The sequence below is a fragment of the Alosa pseudoharengus genome, unplaced genomic scaffold, assembly GCF_046254945.1.
Source record: "Alosa pseudoharengus isolate Yale_2024_CS ecotype anadromous, Long Island Sound unplaced genomic scaffold, YU_APseudo_1.1 YU_APseudo_1.1_scf_17, whole genome shotgun sequence".
NCBI lineage: Eukaryota > Metazoa > Chordata > Actinopteri > Clupeiformes > Clupeidae > Alosa > Alosa pseudoharengus.
Window position 1 is genome coordinate 12,465,640 of NW_027468640.1, and position 15,000 is coordinate 12,480,639.

At 42.8% G+C, this 15,000-nt stretch overlaps 2 protein-coding genes across 9 annotated transcripts in view; one reads left to right on the forward strand and one right to left on the reverse strand.

Annotated features, from left to right (window-relative positions):
- The window catches only part of LOC143127262 (diacylglycerol kinase delta), a 77,571-nt gene extending 70,354 nt beyond the window's left edge, over positions 1 to 7,217 (forward strand). For 3 of the 8 annotated variants that reach the window (XM_076288632.1, XM_076288634.1, XM_076288631.1), the window contains 3 exons: positions 286 to 394; positions 1,725 to 1,852; positions 5,732 to 7,217. In XM_076288632.1, coding sequence (XP_076144747.1) covers positions 286 to 394; positions 1,725 to 1,852; positions 5,732 to 5,806 — 312 coding nt within the window. In that variant the 3' untranslated portion in view covers positions 5,807 to 7,217. The remainder of the gene's footprint in view (positions 1 to 285; positions 395 to 1,724; positions 1,853 to 5,731) is intronic. The other 5 variants (XM_076288637.1, XM_076288636.1, XM_076288635.1 and 2 more) reach the window with 3 other exon arrangements.
- Positions 7,218 to 10,134: 2,917 nt separating this feature from the next.
- LOC143127265 (cysteine and histidine-rich domain-containing protein 1) overlaps positions 10,135 to 15,000 on the reverse strand; it is a 17,929-nt gene continuing 13,063 nt past the window's right edge. Inside the window, exons 9-11 of the mRNA XM_076288650.1 lie at positions 14,027 to 14,146; positions 12,070 to 12,132; positions 10,135 to 10,700 (exon numbers count right to left, since the gene is read on the reverse strand). Of these exons, the coding sequence (XP_076144765.1) occupies positions 10,377 to 10,700; positions 12,070 to 12,132; positions 14,027 to 14,146 (507 nt within the window). The 3' untranslated portion in view covers positions 10,135 to 10,376. The remainder of the gene's footprint in view (positions 10,701 to 12,069; positions 12,133 to 14,026; positions 14,147 to 15,000) is intronic.

The following is a 15,000-nucleotide window of genomic DNA, read 5'->3' on the forward strand; positions in this document are numbered from 1 at the left end:
GTTCTCTTTCTTTTCCTGTTTATTCCTTTCTTCTCCTAACTCCTCTTTCCATCTTCCATATCATCCCTCCATTTCATCCTTCTACCTTTCCCGACCCTTTTCTATCTGGCACATCCATGTGGTCTCTTTTTTCTCTCCTTCTGCGCTTGTCTCTCCTCCACTTTTCTTCTCTTTGTCCTCCCATCCATCTTTACCACACCATCCATCCTCTGTCTTCCTCCTCTCTGACTCCCCTCCTCCTCCTCCCCTCCTCCTCCTCCTCCTCCTCCTCCTCTGCTGTGGTAGGAGGCCTCCAGGGGAGGTGGCAAGAGCAGTATAAAGCTGAAGATCATGCCCAAGGCCAAGAAGGAGAGAGAGAAGCTCCACAAGCAGAAGTCCAACAGCTCCCTCTCAGGTACTGACCACTCCCATTATATCAAACCACGCCCACAGCCCCATCTCAGGTACTGACCACTCCCATTATATCAAGCCACGCCCCACAGTCCAATCTCAGGTACTGACCACTCCCATTATATCAAACCACGCCCACAGCCCCATCTCAGGTACTGACCACTCCCATTATATCAAGCCACGCCCACAGTCCGCCCCACAGCCCCATCTCAGACACTGACCACTCCCATTATATCAAGCCACACCCACAGTCCCATCTCAGGCACTGACCACTCCCATTATCTCAAGCCACGCCCCACAGTCCCATCTCAGGCACTGACCACTCCCGTTCTCTCAAGCCACGCCCACAGTCCGCCCCACAGCCCCATCTCAGACACTGACCACTCCCATTATATCAAGCCACACCCACATTTCAGGTACTGACCACTCCCATTACAGTATCTCAAGCCACACCCACAGCCCCATCTCAGGCACCGACCACTCCCATTATATCAAGCCACACCCACAGCCCTATCTCAGGTACTGACCACTCCCATTATCTCAAACCACGCCAATCACAATTCAAACCCATCCTTGGACCAATCACATCCTCTAACCAGTCATACGCCCAGTCCAATCAGATCCTCTGACCAGCCATATCCCCGATCCAATCACATCCCTTCCCCATCTCTGTCCTTGCATCACTGCTCAGCTGGAGGGTCTCACTTAGTGTGTTTTATGTTATATTCCGGAATATTCCGGAAGACGTCTATACTGTTTCAATAATATCTGGAAATACAGACATTTGTATGACCATTATTACTCATACTTATGCATTTAGCTGACACTTTCATCCAACGCGACTCACAGATACTCATCGCCGGGGCCTAGTCTCCTCGGGAGAATCATTCACCATTATGAATATAGATCCCTAGTCTTTCCTTAGGACTTCTCTAAGCCCTGTCAGGTGTAGGTGAGGAGTAGACCCAGGAAGGCATGGCCACATGCATGTACATGTATGTTGGGGTCACACTGGCTCTCTGTTGTTTGTCTTCTGCTTCTCTCTTTGTGTTGGTGGTTTGCCTCAAGCGTACAGTACGTGCTGTGCTTTTTTATATTCCTTTTACGTCTGTCTGTCTGTCTGTCTTCTGCTTTTACACTGTGTCCTCGTTTGCTATTTGTTTGTCTTCTACTGTGTGTGTGTGTGTGTGTGTGTGCGCGTGTGTGTGTCTGTCCGTCTTTCTCCCTGTGTGTGTGCGTGTGTGTCTGTTCGTCTGTCTTCCCATGTGTGTGTCTCCATCTGTCTGTCTCCTCATGTGTGTGTGTGTGTGTGGTGGGGTGTGTGTGTTCCAAAGCAGAGAGGTGGGACTCAGTGGAGGTAGCTGATTGGCTGGACGCGCTGGGGTTAGGGGAGTACAAAGAGAGGTTTCAGCATATCCAGAGCTGGCAGCAGCTGGCACAGCTTCAGAGGCAAGACCTTAAGGTACTGCAGGCTCTGGGGGCCACTAGAGCTCACATCACCGCCATTTTGTTTCACAGCTTCAGAGGCAAGACCTTAAGGTACTGCAGGCTCTGGGGGCCACTAGAGCTCACATCACCGCCATTTTGTTTCACAGCTACAGAGGCAAGACCTTAAGGTACTGCAGGCTCTGGGGGCCACTAGAGCTCACATCACCGCCATTTTGTTTCACAGCTTCAGAGGCAAGACCTTAAGGTACTGCAGGCTCTGGGGGCCACTGGAGCTCACATCACCGCCATTTTGTTTCAAAAATTACATAGTCAGGAGCCAACGCATCTTCAAAAAGTATTGTTGAGCTCACATCACCGCCATTTTGTTTCAAAAATTACATAGTCAGGAGAGCCAACGCATCTCCAAAAAGTATTGTGTATAACCTGTCCTTAGAGCATAATTGTCAATGCATTCCGGCAATGTAATTTAATTCCAAAAATTCAAATTCAATTTAAAATGTATTTTAAGAGTTCAGTACACAGACACTTTTGCATGTTGCAGATGACGGTTTAAGTTGCTGCGCATGAACAATCGTGTTAAAATGCACTATGAGATAAAACGTTGAACTAAATAGTTGAAATGATGAATAATGGATTCTTGAAATCATGCCAGTTGTATTCATGAATGAACATCCTCTTCCATTAGCCTCCCCATTCATGACTTCAGCGTCTCCTTGATAGTACAGGATGTGACTCAACTGGACAGGGCTGCTTAAATCAAATGGCAACAAAAAAAAGGCTTTGACCTATTGTGTCATACAGTTTTCCTGTCACACTTAGGGGTGTAGTGGAGGTTTAACGCAAGTAAACACAGTTTATCCACTTCTGAAATTTCAGAAATAGAGTTTATCCACCTCTCAAAGAGTTTATTCACCAATTGCCACTTTTAACATTCAAAAAATCACACTGTATTATCCACATTCACAATATGTACACTCATCAACACTCTAGGAACCATTTAATACCATTGGTATTGTTATAAACATTGGACAATAACCACCATCATAAAATATGCCTTTTGCCTTTTTAAAAAATCTGATACCGCATGGCGCAGTCCACCTTACCGTGATCACAGAATTCATAGTTTACCCACCTCTTATTTTACCACTACACCCCTGGTCACACTGCTATGATAGTGACGATTTCAGGATAAATAGTCGCCATTTCTGTGAGGGCCAGGGTTCAACACGCTGGGAGAACAGATGGAAAATAAGCTTAATCATGAGGTTGCATGTGAAACCAAAGTCCCAATTGCGGAGAAAAAAGTCAGAACTGTGAGGAAAAAAAGTCAGAATTGTGAGAAATAAACTCATAATTGCGAGAACAAAAGTTAGAATTGTGAGACATAAAGTCGCAAATTAGCATTTATTTTTATGTAGGGGCAGAAATAGGCTTCTATAGATTATGATAGCAATCTCATGATGCTGATATTTTAATTTCTGCTGTGTGTAGGCTACTGTGCTTGATGTTAGCTGTGGCAGACTAGTAGCAGACACAGTTTTCATAGTTTTAACCACAAAGCCTGTCTACCTTACCGAGCACCTTGTCATTTTGCGTTTGTTATGCCCTTCACCTCCGTGAACCTGGCGCCCCATGTCATCCAAAAAATATTCAGGTTGGCCTTCTGTATCATCATGAGAAATCATACTGAATTTGTAGTGAAAACATAGCGTACTGTAGCATTGTGCTATTTAAAGGTGCAAGGTCTGCATTTTAATCCTAGCTCTCCATTTAGTGTGTGCCCTTTGTGATGTAGCCTACACAATCCTTGCACAGTTATCCTAGATCTCCATTTAGTGTGTGCGCTTTGTGATGTAGCCTACACAATCCTTGCACAGTTGTCCTAGATCTCCATTTAGTGTGTGCGCTTTGTGATGTAGCCTACACAATCCTTGTGCAGTAGAACAGTTGGGGCCTACTATTTTACTGGGAGAAGATGGAAAAGTGTCATTTAATTCCATTTTGAACTGCAATATCAAGTTTCAAGCTGCATCCTCTTCAATCAGCATCAATATCAATATCAGTAGTTTCCCTAAAATTCATCATGTCATCATTTAAGGGGTTATTTTTCCTTTCATAGGGCCCAACATTTCTAGCGCCACCCCTGCATAGGATTTGCCTGTGTGTGATGTGAATGTATTCAGTACAGTAGCTGACACTATAGTACTCTAATCCATCATTAATCAGTGAGTCAGTTCAACAGTCTGTCTTATTCACATGGGGGAATTAATATCAGGCTTTGGTGTCTTCCATTGTTAACCTCAAATCCACACAACACCCAGGAGACCATGTGTGTGGCGTTGGTGCAGGGGTAAGGTGTGTTCTTGCCATGTGTGTGGCGTTGGTGCAGGGGTAAGGTGTGTTCTTGCCATGTGCGTGGTGTTGGTGCAGGGGTAAGGTGTGTTCTTGCCATGTGTGTGGTGTTGGTGTTGTGTGGTAAGGTGCATGTACGTGCTGATGTAGCCTGTCAGAGGTGAACTCTTGTAAAGGGTGGTGTGACATTGATAGCTTATAGAGACACATACTGTATTGGTAGGTTTATATAGAGGTTTTCAAAAACAAGTCGGACCACTGAAAAAGTCCTATAACCCCATGCGTTTCCTCTGGGCGGTTTCAGGGGGCCAAGTAAGCCCCTTGATATCTTGTTCCACACTGCACCTCATCTGTATCCATCCTGGCTGTCACACCTGTTCCAGGAGTTGCTCTCGTCTGTCAGCCTCAGGTCCTTCTGTGAGTGCAGCAGGTCTTTGAACCTGTGACCTTGGCAGCTCCACTACCAAGCTGCTCTCTGTGCACACATATAGAAGTGGACGCTGGGACATGGTGTAACATAATACCGCGCTACTGCACTGAGGCCTCAAACCCAAGACTCTTGAGGTGAAGGGCAAGGATTCTACTACTGCACTGCCCTCAAGCTTCTTGCTGCATTATATATATCACATGCATATATAATATGTATAACTAGCCTGGCTAGCGCCACCACTTCTCAATGAGACGTGGTCTGGAAACCAAACGTTCATTTTCTCGTATTTGAAAAAAATGCCCAGATCCGTTTATTGGGTGCCACGGATGTCTATCAAATGCGTCTGTGCATAGCTCATCATCGTCTTGGTTTCCTCCTTGTTCTGTGATTGGTCCCCTATCTCAGGCGAAAATTTGCTCCATGGTCTCCAGGCTGCCTTAGCAGCGTGAATCAAATCGCGCGCAAGGCAGCATGGGAACACCCAGGCTAATGTATAACAGCCTGAGCTGGGTTTTGAACCAGTGCCATGGGCATGTGGTGCCAGGACTCTAAGCACTGAGCCACTAGCATAACCAACCACAATGTGTTCTCTGTGTATATTATATTATGGAGCAAAGTGGTTTTCAAAGTGGGGGCCACGAGGAGGTGCCAAGGGGGCCACAGCAAGTTGGAAGGAAAAATAAAAGCAAACAAATAAGTAAAAATAAAAACACACAAATATACACATTATTATTTAAATACCATTATAATAATTACGTTGCATATCTGAATAATATATTTTTCATGATAATGAAAATTGGCTAGTATTGGGCGGGGGTCATCACTCCACGCCATGTGCGGTGTATATTTTTCCTGCTTTTTTTTACCTTTGCCAATCACATCCGTGCACTTTTTACTGGCAAAACACTTTTTGTGTGTTTGTGTCTGTGTGTGTGTGTGTGTGTGTGTGTGTGTGTGTGTGTGTGTAGTATGTCTAGCTACCACTTTCTACTGGCAAACCACTACAATTACTGTGCATTTCTGTGTGTGTGTGTTTGTGTGTGTGTGTGTGGTGTGGTTTAGATACAGTACTAACCCATTCGTTGTGTCTGTCTGTCTGTCTGTCCCCAGGATCTTGGGATTTCAAAAGTGGGCCATGTGAGGCGGATTCTGCAGGCAATTAAGGATCTGGGAGAGCCGCTTTAACGCTGGGGCCGCTTTGACCTCACACCCAGCAGGTGGCGCTGTTGATGCCGGACGCAAGGGAGGACAGGGAACGCGTCAACCATCCCCTGCTCACCTTTTCTCCAACAAAGAGTGGGGAGCTACTGCTATCAAGGGCTTCGTCCCTGAATTGCATAGCATTGCATTGCATCGACGTTGTGGTCACATTCGTTTACCGTTTCGTTTTTTTGCCCTGCAGATGTGCGTTTGATTGCCTCAAGCATGGGCAAAGATTACCAGTCAGTGGAGGAAGGGGGGAACACCCCCCCCCCCCCAAAGCCATCTAGTCATCTTTATTTCTCTCTTTTTTCCGCTCGCTTGTATTTCTGCTTCTCACCTGACTTAGTATGTTTACTTAAGATTCCTTGCATGAAGTTTTTTTTGGTACTCAAATAACAATGTTACACTCTCTATATCTCTCTCTCTTTCTCTCTGTATTACTCATCAGAAGCCATGGGACAATTTATTTCCTCCTCTTGAAAAATCTCAGACTTATTACTTTCTTCCTTTTGCCAATAAGAACAAAAAAACTGTAAAATTTCAATGTCTGTGGAAAAAAAACAAAAAAACAACCAACAACAAAAAAAAAATTCACGCACACACACATAGTCTTGAATGTAACCTTTGGACTTTGATTATGGCTGGGCTATGTAGACCTATTGAGTACTATTTAATCCCCTTTAGAAGATCAATGTCCTTGCATGCCTTCCAGTGCTGCTGTCTGTGTGGACTAAACGCAGTAAGATTTTAATACCGCTCCCATTCTTTCTGAAAAGAGACTTGAAAAAACTCTTATTTTTCTGCTGGATGGCTGTTGTTCCAGTAGCTTCAGTGATGTAAAGTACATTTGTGCCAATTTAATTTTGAGTGCAGTGGTTTAACTTACAAGTGAGGTATTTTTTTTATAGAGATTTTTTTCCTTTGTGTGTGTGTGTGCACACGTGTGTGCGTGCGTGTGTGTGTGTGTGCGTGTGGGTGTGTGTGTGCAAACAGATGCTGTACATCACGCATTTCAAAATTATTTTATCTTGCCTTGCACTTTAAGAAAAAAGGAGTTACTTAAATGCAAAAATTTTTATGTGTGGTACAAATATCCTGTAATATGTTTTTATAAATGTAATAATAGATTAAGGACCCCCACCCTCTGTATTTATGGTAAATCTGTAAAAGGAATTGTGAAAACGTACACATTATATATATATATATATATATATATATATATATATATATATATATATATATGAAACATATAGTATCACATAAATGAATGTGAAGATATATACAGATGTATCTCTTGAAAGGGTTGTGTGCTCCCCTTCCCTGTGTGTTGAGTTTCCTGGAAGCTTGATCTTCTCCAAAGTGAACTAAAAACATAGACCTTGATATTGCGTAATCTATTGACATATGAAGAGTATTTATTTATTAACTACTGAAAGCGTCACTGCCTGTAATGCGAGCGGACTGTGTTATGGGGGTACGGCCCTAATCTGTGCCGAGTCGGCTACGAATCGGGCACAAACCACTTCCTGTACGGAAAGACTGGTTTAGAGCGTAGAGGTACGAAGAATCTATTTTGTCAGGAATTTTTAGAGGACCTTAGTGGAATGCTTTCTGACTGGCTGTGTGTTGCAGAATGTGGTCGGATGTTGGATGGGCACAAGCCAAAGTTGAGCAGCGCTTCGCGATGGGAAGTGTGTGTGTGTGTGGGGGGGGGGGGGGGGGGGGGGGGTTAGGGGGTTGTTTATTGCTGGGCACAGATGTGTGGAAGAAGGATTTTCTGTGTGGCTGGCCGCTCTTTGCGCTGGAAGCTTACGTGTTTGTTTCACTCGTTTGTGTTGAAAAATTATGATCTTGAAGATGTTACCAGACGATGTGTGTGCTATCTATCCTCATTGGTGTAAGTACAGAACTAAACTTAACAGTCACTTCCTTTGTGTCTTAGATTCTACTGGTGGGCGTTGAGGGTGCGGGGGCAGGGTGGGGGGTGGGGTGGGTGGAAGGGGGGGGGGGGGGGTAACGTGGTAGACTAAAACAACATGGCAGCTACCACTTGATCAGCTATAACCAAGACTTGACTTCAAATCTAGGCTTTGTCTGAACCAGAGTGACCTACTATTATGTTGCTGGTGTGGCCAGCATGGTTGATTTCTGGGGACAAAGTTAGATTATGCAAGTTACGGCTACTCCACTTCATTGCCCAAAGTATTCATTTCCATAGTGTCATGGTACAACGTGCTCATCGGAAACCTATATTTCTGTCATTGTCCTATATTCCCATGTGGGTCTCCCGTAATGGAAGTTGGCAGCAATCATAGCAGTGGCAGCAGCATCAATCAGGAAGATGGAAGAATATCAAAGGTGAATCATGCAAACATATTCGTTTTGGGTTCTCTTATTTCCACACTGTTACTGATGAGATATAGATATGACACCTGTGTGTATATATACAATATAATATCTAATAAGATCATAGGCATTTGCATCTGAAATTCAAGGGCTAAACTCTACTGCAAAAAAATAAATAAATAAAGTAAAAAGTAATATCACTCCACGAGGACATATCATGCAGAAGTTAGTCTTTTTTTACAGATGAAATGATGTTAGATGATACTACGATGTGTAGGGTCAAAACTGCATACAGTTGTTGAGGATGCTGTCAGTTACATTATAGAACTAACACAATCCCACAATTAAATTAAACCAATCAGACTGATTGTTTGCTTATAGAGAATGCTGTGTGTGACAATATGACTACTAGGAAAATGTTCCTGCTTTAACACGTTAGCCACTGGTGTAAACATTCAGAGAAACTGGTCATTTGTATACCTTTTTGTAATTTCTTGTCAAGTTTACATCTGTGTACATCAACAGCTATTTATTGCTAAAGCTTGGCGCTTGTTTGTGTCCAGGTCTGAAATGACATGGGTAAATGATATATTCCATTGTATCCCACTTAACAAAAAGGGTATGAACAGGTATGTTTTGTTTTAACAGACCCCTTGTGTTTGCTTTTAAGATGAGTCAGAATGTTCTACTGTCTATTCAGAGGAGAGAAATCAATCCATTTTGGGGTGCATTTCATAAACGTTTTATTGTCCACAGTAACTAAGAGAGCGTGTGTGTGCGAGAGAGTATTTCATAGATGCAGTGGGTGTTGATGGGTACTGTAAGTTAACTCAGAATAAAGGACCATTCACACCAAGAACAATATAATGGCAAAAGAGTAGCGCTCTAGCTAATACGAATGACAACATCCACACATATACTATAACAATAACGACATCAAGAATGATATCGTCGGGGATCACTTTCAGAGCGATTCAACACCAGGAGAGACTTTACTTATCGTTGGTCAGTGTGGACACTCATATTGTTATAGTTACGGTTATCTTTACAGTTAGCGTTCCTGGTGTGGACAGCCCTTAAGTAGTGGTCAATCTAAAAGAGGAGCTATGTTTTTTTTTTTTTTTTTTGCTAAAGGCATGAAGCCAGAAGGCTCTTTCATGAGAATTCCATTTTACTCAAAGCTAACTTAACCGTGTATCCATCTCTACAGGGACTCCAACTACACCTTGTGTTAGCTTCAGTTTGGGGTATTTTAGTATTTGTATAAAACCATGATGAAAGGGATTCTCTTCTGGAGTGAAACTGCTCACCCCCACTCTTTCAATGCAATATTACTGACTGTTCATGTTTTACATGTTTTCAAGTATTATCGAAGCAGTTGATCAATATTGCATCTGTGTGGTTCAACCCCCTCACTCCACACCACCGAGCCGCGGGCTCCTTCACCGTCACCTATACTCCAGGATTGTTGTTGTTCGACTTGAAGGGAAAAATTAAAATGTAACCTTTGCTGTTTGACTTCTGTGTCTGTTTCGTTTATTTATTCCAAACACCAAAACAACCCATTTCCTCAAATGGTGATGAAATGTTGGCAGATCGATCTCCTCTCCACTCACACACATTTCCATTACACATTTGTAGTGACAAAGAGGACAGCCTTTAATCTACACTTTGCAGACTTTTACTTGTAATAAATAATTAATAATAATTGAATAACTATCAATAATGCTGTGATAGATTGCAATATTAAAAAACAATATCACAGTATTTATGAAAAGAAAGCATTGTCTATTTGTCTTGGTGAGAGCATTGTAAATATGTAAATGTTTTGGTTGTATACCTGAATGACTAAGAAATCATCAATTCCAAAAAATCTGTAGTCAGCAGTATTCATCAAAACAGTCCATTTTAATTCACATAAATTACACAAAAATAGCAAACAAAAGAATAAATCCTTAGTAAATCCTATATATTTTTTATTTTTTTTATTTTACAGTCGTAAGTGTGAAAGTGTCCCGTTAAGACTGATGGAAATTTCTTGACAACAAGCACACAAGAACTTATTCTCAGCGTCATGCTCTCAGATCAAATCCTGGCACAGATTTGTGTTTGACATTTTTTAACAAAACATCAAGTTAAAATGGAACACCCATTTGCTAAAGCGTTGGAGGTTTAGGATTGTTTTTTTTTGTGTGTATTTGTTTGTTTACTTCTTCAGCTCCGGCGTGTCTTTGAGCTCCTCCAGCTCGGGCGGGCCCTCCTCCATTTTCTTCTTCATCTCTTCCTCCATCGTCTTCTTCATCTCTTCCTCTAAGTCCGAATCTTCCCAGTCCGACTCACTGATGTCGTCATCGTCGATGTCCCAGTCGGGCCGCGTCTGCTCGGTCTCCGTCTCCGTGTCCAAGAGCTCCGGCTCCGGTTTGAAGTTGGGATCCTCCAGCTTCCCCCAGGACACGGCATTGGCCTTACGCAGCGTCACCTCCACCTTAGACGCCAGCATGCTGACCATACTGCTCCCCACATCCACCACCTGGACATGAGAGAGAGAGAGAGAGAGAGAGAGAGAGAGCGATTAGCTTGTCAGATGGATGGAGGAAGGGACAGACAGATAGATAGATAGATAGATAGATAGATGGATAGGTATACTGACAAACTGACAGGGAGACAGACAGATAGATAGATTGATAAACAGATAGACATATAGATATAGATACACAAAAAGATAGATAGACAGAAAGATAGACATATAGATATATATAGGCCTACAGATACACAGAAAGATAGACAGATAACTAGACAGAAAGATAGACATATAGATAGATATACAGATACACAGAAAGATAGACAGATAATTAGACATAAAGATAGACATATAGATAGATATACAGATACATAGAAAGATAGATAGACAGATAACTAGACAGAAAGATAGACATATAGATAGATATACAGATACACAGAAAGATAGACAGATAATTAGACATAAAGATAGACATATAGATAGATATACAGATACATAGAAAGATAGATAGACAGATAAATAGACAGAAAGATAGACATATAGATAGATATACAGATACACAGAAAGATAGATAGACAGATAAATAGACAGAAAGATAGACATATAGATAGATATACAGATACACAGAAAGATAGATAGACAGATAAATAGACAGACCAAGAGGGAGAATGTTCAGATGACATGTAGCTACATGTAATAGGCTATTAAATTACATAAAGCCTCTCTTTGGTAATTCATATACCCACATACAGTAACTTGTATAGGTTCCTGCTTTTAATATTGATGAGAGAGAAAGATCATCTATATCCATATATCCCCATAGTCTACATGTTTGACCACTCAACTCAGTGTCTACTGAGGTCCCGCAGGACGCCAGATCAGCTGATCTACAGTAGCCTAAGTCCCGTCTCAGAACAGGTGAGGGAACAGCCTTCGCTTCCACCCGCCCAAACCACCTCAGACAGGTAGTGCATGTCCACAAGCTCCTTCCTCGCTCTTTAATGGCTGCTGCCGCCGGTAGAGTAATGTCGTTTTTATTTGCCATATTTATTAAGCGGTTTTCCCCCCGCGCGCGCATGCATCGCACCGAATGATTCATCGTCATGGCGCGAAATGGCCATTGCATCCTGCTACATTTCCCCTGGAAAATTGAATGATGTAAACGGGCTGAATCTTATTTACCGAAATGATTCATTATTGGGCCCACGTGCGCAGATCCATTGGTGGGGAAGTGCAATGAAAATGGATGTGCAATAAATAAAATTTCATGAGGCGGTGAAAACGAGGGGATGAATATAAAATGGAAGAATAAGAGGCGGCGGGACGCGGGAGGGAGGGATGGATGGAACGCTAAGAAGAAGAGAGACAAATCACTCACCCCCCAGAGGTGGAAGTCCTTGTGGAAAATCTTATCGTTCTCAAACTGGATGTGACAAGTCAACTGGGGAAGAGAATAGATGACAAACAGTCAAGACAGAAGGAGAGAGGTATGGATGGAAAGAGAGAGAGGAAGGAAGACAGAGTGAGAGAGATAGAGAGAGAGGCAGGAAGGGAGAGAAATGGGAAGAAAATGTGGACACTTTAAAATGTGATTCAAATTTATGTGAAATTACAGTTCATCATTCCTGTTGACAACTAAGGTCTAAAATCACATGTTTAGAAAGTCACAATCCTGACAGGTTTTCTACCTTCTCTCATCCCTCTATTCCTTTCAGCATTCTTTCTCTATCTCACACACACAGACACACACACACACACACATTTAAGTCTTTCAGTAAAGATTTCAGACCCAAAAACCTAGGGTGGACTTTCAATCCCAATCAACCATTAGCAACAGTGGGATAATGACATGGACCCGAGAGATGGCATTAGTAGGGCCAAGAGTACTGAACACAATGTCATACACATATTCACAGCTAGAGGGCGCTGTTGGTATCATCCACATCTACAGTATACGGCAGCTCTGCATTCACACAGCAAAAAACACTGCAAATAATGCAGTGGTACTGTACACATTGTAGTAACAGTAAAGAGCTCTATATAATACTGTTATAAGCCATTGTAGGTTTGTATGTGTAATATAATTTGATTTGATTTTATCTTATAATGTAGAAGATTATAGGAATAGTAAACAATGTCAGTCTTACTGCACTAATACATTCACTTGGAAATAGATCTCATATTCCTCAGTTTTATAGTGTTATCGACAAGAAAGAAAATGTACACTTCAGCACACAAGAGATCACTCAGGACATCAGATAGCATGGATCTAGTTAAATAATGACATCATGACTCATCACTATTATGTAGAGTCAAGTTGGACGAGCCAAGTAGCATCATTTCTTTCACTTAAGCCCTGATTACCTAATTACACATAAGATATGTCAGTGTGTTTAGATGAAGTCATCACTCCTCACAATAGTCTGTTGCTTTTCAGCTGGGTGTGTTTGACATTCACAGCACGAGTCTAGAATTCCTATCAAGAGGAAACACTTGACACGTGGAAACAACGGCGCATTTAAAGAAGCTGCATTGCCTTAAACAACACAATGCAGCTCCTTTGCCTTAAAATAACAGCTACAAACGTGTTTCAATGCCACACTAACTTACAATGAGGAGAACAGCTTATTGTAGCAGCTGATTAGAACAGTATTGTTGATTGTTGCGTCATCCGGAACTTTTCCCCTGGCCGGAACAGATTTACTGTGACAGCATCTCTGACGTTGTTGCGCGCCTAGAACAGCTGATATTACACTATGTAATGTTGTCCAGGAAGAAGCATGACCCTTTTCATATTGTAGCGTTGCTGTGTTTTGGACTGGCTGCTGTCAATACCCAGAATGCTGTGCGGGGGGGGGGGGGGGACTTTGTGTTGGTTAAGTGTTCGTGTTTTAGCCTTATTTAGGGTTTACGTGTGTTGTACTCCGTCTGTGTGTAGCCCTCCTTGGTTCTCCCTCCTGTGTTATCCTCGGGTCGGGGAAAATGTTACTACCCTGTTCGTGTATTGTGTGTGTGTTAACCGCTACCCTTGTGTGTGCTTTGTAATGGCATCTGTGTCTGTGTCTGTGTTCTCCTCTTCTTTGGCTAATAAAGCATTGACATGACAACATGTGTCAGCAATCGCTACAATATGTTCTAAACAAATTGGGTGACCCCTTAGCACTAAATTCAGCAGACTTTTTGATGACCTGTAAAAGAGTAAACCCTCTCAGCTGATGATGCTGACGTCAGTCTGAAACCTCATAAGAGTCTAAAAGCAGCACACAGACAAAGGTGCAGGGGCAATTTCCTGTTTAGCTGTATGTCACTTCCTGCCTGGGGCATTGGCCACTCACCACAGTGCCATTGGCCTCCACGTATGAATGCTGGGGGTTGGAGTTCTTGGCGTAGACGGTAACCACCACCTGTGCGCCAGTCTGATGCCAATCATGGCGGCACGCCACCTTCTTCTTGTCCTATGAAGTGAGGAAGAATCCGGTTAGGCGGGGATCACACTGACCATGCGGCAAGCGGCAGGTTTCCTGTTGTTCTCTATGGTTCTGCAGTGGAATGGTGGCAGCGCTGGGGTGAACAGGCTGAGTGTTGAACTTTGGTTCAACTTTCAAAACGCAACGCGAGCGTATTCTATTGTCAGTTAAGGCAAAACCGTTTGTGTTACCATAGGAACGAGATAGAACTTATTATGGTCCAAGCGTTGCGTTACGCTTAGCGCTGCCGCTTGCCGCTGGCCAATGTGATCCCTGCCTTAATGTACGGAAGGCTCTTTAGAACTCCAGCTCATGCTGTCCACTTTCAGTGAAATGCCACTGTGTGGTGGCCTGTTCAATTTTGTGAGGTCACACAGGTAAAACTGCCCAGATGAACAGCAGCAAACATACTGCTACGTAGCAGTGATGTAGTAGCTAGCAGTTTATATTAATAGTTTTGATATTCATTTAATAGCAGCACTCAGATGAAGGGGTGGGAGAGACAGAGACGGGAAGTTACGATGAGTAAATTCAATCAGTGCATTCAGAATGTCTCGTTCCTTTCCTTTCTCTAATGTTTCTATATGGTATAGACCCTTTCAACTACTGTACATAAACAAGCATCGTTCCTAAAGGGCCTATCACATTACACGCAGTATGCGCTATGAAATGGATTATTGTCAATGGCTTGGTCTGGCCTGCCCCTGCGCTGAGCAAAACGCAACACAAGCGGCATTTTGCCGCTTTGCCGCTCTTGCGAGTGCCGTGGTCAAAGTTCAGTCAGGTTAGTCATTGGTATTTTGCACTGAGCCCAGCGGCAAGCACAACAAAAATCTTTGGGA